Source organism: Mesocricetus auratus, unplaced genomic scaffold (genome assembly GCF_017639785.1).
Source record: "Mesocricetus auratus isolate SY011 unplaced genomic scaffold, BCM_Maur_2.0 Super-Scaffold_100037, whole genome shotgun sequence".
Classification (NCBI taxonomy): Eukaryota; Metazoa; Chordata; class Mammalia; order Rodentia; family Cricetidae; genus Mesocricetus; species Mesocricetus auratus.
In genome coordinates, this window is record NW_024429215.1 from 3990748 (window position 1) to 4002318 (window position 11571).

General features: G+C 38.0%; 1 protein-coding gene across 1 annotated transcript; it reads right to left on the reverse strand.

The window, feature by feature from the left end:
• Window positions 1-1079: 1079 nt before the first annotated feature.
• Window positions 1080-1352, reverse strand: LOC121135419 (non-histone chromosomal protein HMG-17-like). The gene has a single exon (XM_040734174.1). The coding sequence runs from the start codon at window positions 1350-1352 to the stop codon at window positions 1080-1082; it is 273 nt and encodes a 90-aa protein (XP_040590108.1).
• Between the last annotated feature and the right edge of the window lie 10219 nt (window positions 1353-11571).

Sequence of the window (11571 nt, forward strand, 5' to 3'; positions counted from 1 at the left end):
AGAAACACATTTGCGGTAACTTTTTTTTTTTTATTTTTAGTAACATGATCCCCCATCACTGTGATTAAATTCTCTAAGCAAAAGAAATTCAGGTAATGGAAAGACTTACTTGCCTGTCATGCCCAGGCCACAGTCCACCCCTGTGGAAGCTTAAGATACGAGCTCAAGCAAATAACTGGAAGCAAAACCTCAAGGAAACATGGTCCCTGGCCTTTCTCTCTTGCTTTGTGTCTGTTTCATTCTCAGCTAACATTCTTTCTCTTTCTTTTTTTTTCCAAGCCAAACCGATCCAGATTTATTAAAGATGTTTTCCATAAACAATCCTGGTATTTTCAGGCAGGACATGGGCAGACAATCATTAAAAGTTTACAAGAACTTCCAAATTCCCTTCTTGTATGGACTACCAAAATCAGAAAGCCACTATAAAACTCGGTCTTCATTCAATGCTTTGAAAAGGGGAAGAGCTTAGAGTGAGGGTTGACATTTCACATTAAGGATGTTGTTTAACAACTTTTCCCAAGCCGACCCTGACTTTCAGGAAACGAAATGAAAACGGCAGAAATATCAATCTGAAGATCCACAATTTTGTATATAAAAGGAACACTGCACTTTTGAGGTTATCATTTTCACCGCAAAGTCCAGATTTCCCAGTAGATCAGCAAAACCAATTTTTAGGGGTCAGGTTCCAACAGGTCTCTGGTTTTAAAGGAGTTAAGTCTATGTTGATGGTACAGGGGGAAGAGGTTATAAAAATGAATTTAGAGTTTTCCCACACAAGGTATTCTGTGCCATGGTGGCCACATATGTCAACACCAGGACGTCTCTCCTAGGCCAAGAGGAGACTTTCTAAATTGTCAAGGAAAAATGTTTTCCATCACTATTATCAATCCAGCTTAGGAGACATTTTGTTAGTGACACATGTTCCTTTCCCCCAAAAACAATGAAGTGTTCTGTGTGCTAACAACATAGCTTTAAAAAAAAGTAAAACAAAATTCTGCATTTTTATAAAACTTGATAAAAATAGTATTTCAAACTGTGCAGTCACCAGAGGTACACAGTTATCAAAAATGCACACACTTTCATTTGGCGTCTCCAGCACCTTCAGCTTTTTGTGCCTGGTCTCTTTTGGCATCTCCATTTTCTACAGGATTATTTGCATCCTTGCCAGCATCTGCTTTCCCCTTCTTCCCCTTGGGTACCTTCTCTCCCTTCTTTGCAGGGGCCTTTTTAGGCTTGGGCTCTGGCTTTGGAGAAGCAGATTTAGCAGACAACCTTGCAGATCTTTTCTGTGGCTCGTCCTTCACCTTGGCTTTATCTCCTTTAATAGCCCCTTCAGCCTTTCCTTTGGGCATGGAGGCAGCAGGGGATTTGGGCGCTGTATGCAGGGATGCAGCAGTGCCCGGGTTTGGTCAGTCCAGGGGTTGCTCTCGCTGCTTCTTCCTCTTTTTGTTTCTTGAGAGAGGGTTTCTCTGTGAACAGTTCCAGTTGTCCTAGAACTCACTTTATAGACCAGGCTGTCTTTAAACTCACTGAGATCCATATGCCTTTTCTATACCAACTTCTGGGATTAAAGAAGCCACTACTGCCTGGCTCAGCTGTCTTATACAGCAGAGTCCAACTTCCTCAGTGATATTGTCATGCTCTTTGGAAGAACCTTCCCACATCAATCACAAAGTGACACAATCTCTCAGAGTCACTGACACTTGCACTTGTGTTCTGATCAAGTTATCACCTGATTCTCCATCAGATGACTCTTGCTTATATCATGTTAAGTGTTGAAGCAAACTTCACTGGGAAATAGGGACAAACAGAATCTACAACCCCTGGTGTTCTTGATTGCTCGGCTTGCCTAGAGTGCCACAACAGCTAGCGTTACACAGTTGGGCTTGAAAATATTAGCATGTCCCCTAGAAGATGTGTAGAGAAAAGATGACTAAGGCAGGACATGTCTTCTCAGCTCTGTCCTTCCATCCTAGGTACAGACAGGGCTCTAGTCTGGGAAATCTGTGTCTTGGTAGAATCTCACCCAGTCTGGACAGCAGTTCCTGTTCCTCTTCTAAGATAAGGTGTCCCTTGTGCTTTACTCCATTACAGTCAATCTTTCCTTAATAGCTCATAAGCCCTACAGGCAAACATAAGCAACATTAACACAGTAATTGTTGTTAAAGAAAAAAGAGACAATGAATTAGAACACAATAAAGTGTCTATGGAAGGGCTTAGAGGAAGTAAAGAGATAATAGAAATGATATCATTATAATTCATGGCAATCATTAGAAAAAGTTGAAACAGCCTTCATGGCCATAAGATCAGAGCTTAGGGATTCATATTAAAGCACACCAAGTAGTAGTCACAACTTTTCTCTTAGGTTGTACATTTTAAACAAGTAACATTAAATGTTTTTTATTTGTTTGTTTTGTTTTTAGGGAGTGTCACACCATGTTATCCAGCTCTAGTGCAACTGATGCAATTTGTCACATGATAAAGTTAGTTCTTTGTCCAGATTATTGATTCCCTGCTCTTTGGAAGCAAGAAATGACCATTCAGAACATTTACTAATGATGTAAAACTGATGTCTTCACTGTTTGTTTCTAATGAGAGCTACAGTCAAAGGAGGAAAGTTTTCCTGCTCCTCCTTGCCCATCCCTTTCTGTGCTGTGACTCCACCTCCTTTAAAGTTGATCAGTGAACTCAGTTTTTACACAGGTCCCTCTTCATTTGTAAGTTTGCAATAAAATCCAGAGAAGTTGGAAGACACTCATTTACTGGTCTGTTTTTCCTTCTCAATGACCAGCTAAGGCCTAGATTTGAAGAAGCTTCAAGACATTCTTTGCAGCACTGGGCAGCAAAAATAGGCTTAGATGTTCAAAGCAGTTCTCAACCTCATAGTGTGAAGCAACCCTCCAAAACAGGGGACATTGCTCTAAACATAAATAATCAATAGCACATGATATGAATGGAAATATATTCTTAATGACCTGGAAGCAGTAGGCAATAGAAAGAAAAAAGAGATCAGAGCAGTGATGAATAAAGAAAATCCAGTTTTAAAACTGAAACAAATAATTGTTTTTAAAAAGATAAATATAATTTTAAAAACACACGTTTTCTCCTAAAAATGAGAAAACAACTCCCCAGTAGAGGAAATGTCATGAATAGGATCTGATTTTGCCATGCCACTTTGTGCAATGCTACCTGCTAAGATCTGTGACATGACACACACAGCTAACCCTGATGGATTTAACCATAACAACCAGTATTGAATATGTCTACATAGGAGAGTTTCCTTGTTTCAAATTCTGTATTCATTGATTCCAGCCAACCTTTCCAAATTGTACACCCAAAGCTGGCCCTCATTCACTCACATGACATGGATCAGCACATGCTTGGAAATTACAAAATCAGTTATCCTGTCCCAATCAGTTTCTATTTCATAATGGTGGCTCAGACAAGGCATAAATCTTGCTGCAGTAGACAATACTTATCTAGAGGAATCAGTCTTTTCCCACAATGGAATTCCGAGGGAATTTAGAATTTCATGGTATCTACAATTGCACTAGATGGTAGTCCAAGACAGAGCTATAAATGTCACTTAGAATACCTTTATTCCTGTAAATAAGGCAGGTACCTAGTATTGCTGGGATGGAGACTAAGGAGCATTAGGGTCCCAGTGGCATGCAAGCTGCCTGACCCATATAAGAAACATTGTCTTATTTGGGGGGTTGCAGGGTACTGTTACTGACACTTGAGTTGCCAAAAATTAAAAAGTAGAAAAACTGGAGGGGATTGACCAACAGGAGCTGAGTAGGAATAAACCAGTTTATAGCAGCTTTTTCTCAGTTACAAATGAAGAAAGCTCTCTGGCATTTGATCCATGTGCCTTCAAAACATAATCTCCCTCCCTAGAAATTCTGCCAATGTCCCCAGCTCTTTGTAAATACCTTATGATCTAAGCACCAGAGTGACTTCTAGTCTCAGGATCTCTTCACAATCTGGATGTCATCTATAGTCACCACCATTCAGAGCTCCAAAGGGAATGTTTTGCAGGCATCAGGGAAGCAGAATATGAGCCCATTCAGACAAGTCAGACTCCATGCCTGCAAGGTTCTATTCCCTCCTCACACGAGGTATAAACTCATACATGAGTGAATCTTACATGTGAGCTTAGGGGCTTCTGTTGATGCCTATTTACCACATGGGAGACAAATTCACTCCTGTGGTTTTGTTTAGTCCACCATCTTTCAAAGACTTTTATTTTCAGCTTCTCTCCTGATCATTTATTTTGTACTTTTCCCTCATTTTGAGGGGAATTGGGCTTGGGAAATGACATAAGCTCCAATTCTAAGTGAGTTTCTGATACAATCAATCATATATTCATTCTGAAGCATCAGGGCTGAGATAAGGATGAAGTTAGATCAGCCAATCATACTTATTGGTATTAACATGTTTAAGTGTATGAATATAAGGCTCAGTACTGATAACACTGACTGCTAATCCACTGGGAATGGTTTCAGTCCCCCAACCAACATCTCTACCAGACAAAATAAAATACTCTTTTCAATACACACATCAGGTATTTAATATTTCTTATTATCTACTATCAAGCAGTTTAACATCAACATTTATAAATTATGATGAGAAAACAATACATATTGGGAGTATATCATGTATACTTGGACTTCTACTCAGGAGTCACTCACATGAGGATCAGGAGTTCAAATGTATCTCTCATCATTAGTGACATCCAAGCCAGGCTGAATTATCAACAAGAAATTCTGAAGGGTATTTGTGAAAATATGAAAAGCAAAACAAGAAACAGAAAACCACCACACTTTCAGGGATATCCTTATTTGAAAAGTATGATCAGACACTGCCCGAAATTAAAAACAAACAAAAAAGGGACACTTAGATGATGGTCATTCTGTACATTACAGCAGAAAAATACCTATCTCTAAGTAAAAGTACAAAATGAAAAAAAGTCACAGAAATAATATAAGGACAACAAGATAAACTTCACTAAATGGATTTGCCACATACATAGGACACATTGCATACACCTCAACTATTTGAAAATAGAAACCACAATGCAGTGATCTCCAACAACAGTTCCCTCTCTCTGCTTCATGATACAAATTAAGGATGTGAGTTCTTCAAATCCAAATTAGTTGCCATGCAACTTTCAGAATGATCCTGTATCCCTCTGCAGTGAAGGGCCAAATTGAAGACTTTTTTAAGGTGGCATAGATATTATAACACAAAGAGAAAATACAAACCAATGAGTTTGCCCCCTGAAATAGTTATTTCATGCACTAGCATGAATACAAAAATGATTCATTATCATTTAAGATCATTGTACAAGTGTTACACATATAGAGAAAAGATACCCCAAATGTCTTAAGTCAGGTTTGCCTACAGCTGTGAAGGGATGATATACTGGATACCTGCAGCTCTGAAGAGAATGGTATCCTGAGTGTTGGGAAATCATGCAATACAAGAATCTTTGCAGGGTATATTTCCTGGATACATAGCACTCTGGATAAAATATACACTGAGTTTCTCATGTCAGGTTGGACATTCTGCTGTGAAGGGAAGCTCTCCTGGAAACCCACAGCTCTGAGGAAAATGTGTCCTGACTGTCAGGAAGTCATGCTATACATGAAGATGTGCTCCATTGGGGGATGATCTCCATGTAGTATGGAGCAGTCCTGCTCCTCTCAAAGATAGACCTTTGCAACTGAGTTTCGCTCTACACTGCTAAGAGAGTTTACCAGCAGAAATGTCCATTACTTCTCTTCCCTTATCCAATTAGGATTTTGCAAGCAGGGATATCCATTGCTTCTTAGCTCCAGCCCAAAATGTTACTTCTCTGTTTCACTCAACTATGGGGGAAACTGCTCCAGAAATATATCAACTATGGGGGAAACTGCTCCAGCACCAGGGAAAAGATTTTTTCCTGCACTTCTTCCCTAAAGTTTCCCAGCTGAGGTATAAGTTGCTTCTCTGCTCTACTCCAATATGGAGTTTTATATCTACACTGGCAAAGGTCTTCACTGAAACTCAATGAACAGATTTATTTGGGAGGGAGGAATCCAAGAAACTGAATGGCTCTAGCAGTGTAGAAAATGCCATATGTCAACCAAAGCATATGAATTATACATAGCTTCTTAGGGGCATAGGTTATCATGGAGAATACTTTTCAGCATCTTATTTGGTCTAATTTCAATCCCTGAACTTGAGCAAGCCCTGAGATTGGCTGGGTTCTTGCTTGGTGATTAGTTAGTTTGGAGTGCAGTGTTTGGTTGGATTTTTCCTCATTTGTTATAGGATAGATTATATTTCTTTGTCCTTGGTTTCAGGGCCAAAGTATACTTCTTTCATGGGCTCTGGGTTCTGGGTCAGTGTGTGTCTTTAGTTAACAATTTTACACTGTACATATGGCTTCCTAAATTCATTTTTCCATGAGTTTGCTGGAGCAACAATATGAAAATGGACATCACAATACTTGCACAGATTTTTGACACTGTTAATTACTTTCTATAAAATAAATGTTATGTAACTGACTCAAGTGTGTTGGATAATGATTATACCAAATACTTTATAATGACAAGCCTTCATTAAAATTGTCAGGTACTCAAAGATGACTGTAACATGCAAAGGCTTTTACACATTGATTTCCCACAAAGTTTTAATCTTGTATAAAGTGAAAAAATAAAGCAAAATGACAGCAGTTATAGTTTCACAGCAGAGTGATTTTTTTCTCATAATTTCAGACTCCTGATGCTTGTAAAAACTTTACCACACTGAGTACATTCCTAGGGTTTCTCTCCAGTGTGTTTTCTGTTATGTCCTTGAAGATTACACTGCTGAGCAAAGTCTTTACCACCCCTATTGCATTCATATGGCTTCTCTCCATTATGTGTTCTTTTATGTACTTGAAGATTGCTGTGACACATGAAGGCTTTACCACACTGATTACATTCATATAGTTTAACTCCAGTATGTGTTCTTGTATGCACTTGAAGAGTACTGTCCTGAGAAAATGCTTTACCTCATTGATTATATGGATAGGGTTTCTCTCCTGTATGTGTTTTGTTATGTATTTGAAAATGATTGTGCTGAACAAAGGCTTTACCACACTGATTACATTCATAGTCCTTCTCTCCAGTATGTGTTCATTTATGCATAAGAAGTCAACTGTGAAATGCAAAGGCTTTAACACATTGAGTATATACAGAAGGCTTCTTTCCAGTTTGGCTTCTCTTATGCCTGCAAGGAAAATGGGCATATGTAAATGTTTTACCATATTCAATATAATGTTGGATCATGATATCTACATAAATTAATACTACAATTTTTTCAATTGTAAATAATAATCAGATCTTACAGTCTAATCACTGAGTTTACACTCATATTTCCCCCTCCTTTAAATGTTGTTTAACATCTTTGATGATACCTGTGAAGGCAAAATCCCTTATTACATGGTTGTCATTTTCAGAAGCTTTTTCTACAGGAGCTTTTTTTTTTTGGTTTTTCGAGATAGGGTTTCTCTGTGGCTTTGGAGGCTGTCCTGGAACTAGCTCTTGTAGACCAGGCTGGCCTTGAACTCACAAAGATCCGCCTGTCTCTGCCTCCCAAGTGCTGGGATTAAAGGCGTGCGCCACCAACGCCCGGTTTACAGGAGCTTTTTTCACAGATTAGAGAGAACTGGCAAAATTTAGAGTTTTATCACCTTTATTGAATTTTTTAATTTTCCTTCACTTTGAGTCATTCTACATTTGATAACTGAACTAGAGCAAAGGGAAGTATTCATACATTCGTAAACTCATAAGGCTATTCTGCATTGTGAGCTTGTTGGTGTATTATCAATGAAGTTGGGAAACAAATCATTGTACACTTGCATCAAATTCAACAATCATTCTCAAAATGGGGACTAGTATATAAATTTAAATATTCTGTAAGAGAGGTATGTTATGTCTTCCTTATCATGTTGCTCACATGCTTTGTATCCTGACTAATACATGATATATCTAGTAAAGGAAAGATTTTGAAAAAGAGACTTCTACCTTAAATTCAGTTTTACTTTCTCTTCATTAAAGTCATGTGCTAGGGAGATTAAGATTACTCTACAATAACTGCCCCTTGACTCTTGACAAAATTGCCCTGTCACTGAACTTAGAAGAGCAACTACAAGTACATGAGTAACACTAGCGTTTCTACAGGGTATTTGCTATATAGAAAGATTCGAGATATATTTATCACATCAGCCATGTGTACACATTAAGTAATAGAGATTGTATGAAAAAATGGACTTGCAATTCAAGAACATAGCTGTCATGGTTCAATGATTCAAGTGCTAATATCTCTCAAGGCATTGTTTCCTTGTCTTCTTAATATAATGCCTTGCAAATGCAGGTCACCTACCTGAAGTTGAGGAATATGGTTGCTATAATTTAATAAGTATCAATGCACTTTAAGCTGGAAAAAAGAAAGCATCTTCAACAAATGATTCTGGCACAGCTGAATGCTGGCGTGTAGCAGACTGCAGATAAATTCATGTCTATTGCCATGCACAAAACTTAAGTCTAAATGGATCAAAGATCTCAACATAATCCAGCCACACTTAACCTCTTACATGACAAAGTAGGTGGGACTCTTGGACAAATTGGTAAAGGGGACTGATTCCTGGACATAATACCAGTAGCACAGATATTTGACAGGGCATACATATCAGGTAAAGTTACTGATTGTGTTCACAGGACATGAACATAATCTCAAATTTTCGGAGGGACCCTTTAAGGATTCCTCCATCCATAGACAGCAGGAAGAGTCATGAGAACATGACTCTCACATTCCCAAATGTTGGAGGGTGGGAGGCCTTTGATTATTTGATGTGTAATGGATGATTTCTTTATTCAAGGAAATATAAGAATAAAAGGTATAAGGATAAAGCAGTAGGTTATTGAATTTACTATAACGTAAAAACAATTATTAACCTCAAGTATTGTTTATATTAAGTTAATTTTTGTTAAAAACCACTGTATACATGTATCTACTCTTGCTTAAAGATTTTTTGTATATTTACACAAATTAAAGGTTTTTTTGTTAAAACATAGTGCATTTATGTTTACACTCATGTGTATTGAGAATGTCAAAAGTAATTGAAAATTTTATTTCAGTTATTTCATCCATAAAGATAATTGAGGGTATCTCTGAGGAAAATTTCTATTCCAGTCTGAAATGCAACAAAGTAATGATTTCCTGTTTTTCAAACAATAATGAACTTAACAATAATGGCTACAATATAAAGTGGACCCTCGATAGGTGAACTTTGGATTTGTGTTGTTTTGTTCCTAGTGTAGGAAAATAATAATGGAGCAGCCCATTCTATGCTAGTCATTGGATGCTTCTATAGTTTTTCAAAGGAAATACTTGTGATATGTATATCTCCATAACTCACTGAAAAACTCTCAACTTCACAAGCTCTCTCAGATTTCTTGTATAAGATCTGAAATCATTTAATGAATTTGTTGTGAAGATTTCACCTAGCTGCCACATTAACAGATTTTGTGTGTTAATTATCATTCCACTACCCTCTTCAAGGGCAACAGATTTTCATGTCAACCCTAAATTTTGAAGAGTATGCACCTGCTCATTATTATTATTATTATTTGATAGCATTGTTTATGGAGGATTTATAAATAATGTTCATAAAGCCTTAAATAACATTATATATTTATATACTTCTCCTGAAGCTAGACACTGCAATTAAAATTACCCACTCAGTTTATTTACATATAAAGCTTAAATAACTCCTATGTTTTATTTTAATTTTAAATATTTATCTATTTATTTGTACCTGACAGCTGTACAACAAATACCTCAAAGTAATTGCAATATGGATTTCACTGATGTCTAAGAATGATGAACATTTCTTCAAGTGTTTCTCAGCCATTTTAGATTCCTCTACTGAACATTCTATGTAGAGATGTATTCCACTAAAATCTGAATATTTGTTTTGTTGTTGTCTGCTTTCTTCTGTTGCTGATTATTCTGAGTGAGGCAACCTAGAAGCACATCGACATACATGGAAATCTCACTTATAAGTGGATACGAGCCGTTAAGTAAAATAAAATCCCAGTGATCACAGTTAATCACAGTAAAATCCATACATGCAGAGAGGCTAAGTAACAAGAAAAGCTCTAGGGGAGTGTATTGATATCTTCCTTTTACACATAAAGCTTCTGTGAAGAGCAAAGATAGAGCTTGATACTAGCTAATCATGGAAGTCTGTACAGACTGACAGGAAGTGAGATGTCTGGCAAAAACAGGAAGTGACATGGCTGCACAGAAATGGCTAGGCAGAGAGGATCCAGGCAGACAGAAAGAGAAACTTGCTCTTTTCCACTGGGAAACTATTGAGGTAAAGGTGGCTTTGCTTTGATCCTTCTCACTTATCTCATCATTTTCCTCTATATATGACTCCAGGTTTTATTACTTAGACAAAATAAGGACTCCATTTACAGTGGTATCATGGATGTCCCTCAGAACAAAAAAATGAGATTTTGTGGGTATACTGGAGGCTGGTGGGGATATGAGCAGAGATCAGGTGAGTAAGGAAGGCATAGTACATTCAAGAGATGACTGAATGGGGGAGTTCTTAACAGGGATTGTGGAAACAGTGCAATGAGAATTTCCCAGGTCCTATAATGGTGAACTTAGTGAGCACTCCTACTAATCAAGAATACAGACGCTGAACAAGACATCTTCTGTAACCACATAAGGCTTCCAGTGGTTGGACTGGGACACAAAGCAGCCACAAAATTTTAGTACCATGCTTGTCCTGCCTGCAATATATGCTGGGGCAATGGTGGCTCAGAGCTTCTGTGATGATCAATAAATGACTGCTCTAAATTGAAGTTGTAGCTATAAGAGAAAAACTATGCCTGATGGAACCTAAATGGTGAAGATGTCAGAACTTGAATGCTTCGAGAATAAGGGTAGAAAAAAAATTGATCATGAAATAAATTAATGCAAGGATTCATAACTATATTCCTGAAATAATAAAAATTGTTGATCAGTCATGTTGTCATCAGAGAGGCATCTCCCAGCATCTGATAGATAGGAGCACATGCAGAGATCCCTACCCAAACATTTTTTCTTTTTTTTTAATTTTAATTTTAAATAGCTTGTTTTACATGTCAATCCCAGTTCCCTCTCCCTCCCCTCCTCCTGCACCCTCCCACCATACCCCCATCCTCACACCCTATTGCCAATTCCTTCCAAAGAGGGGATATCTAGAGTCTGTCATTTCACTCAGGGTAGGGTTCAGGCACTCCCCTAAGAGTCCAGGCTGAGAGAGCATCCCTCTTTGGGTTATGGACACATAATGTCTGTTAGTATTCGAGGGATAAACACTGATTTACTGCACAGGACCCCATAGATTGCCCAGGCCTCCTCACTGACTCTCACATTCAGGGAGTCTGGATCAGTCCCATGCTGGCTTCCCAGCTGGCAGTCTGGGGTCCAAGAGCTCTCCCCCTGTTCAGATCAGCTGTCTCTGCTGGATCTTCTGGCTTT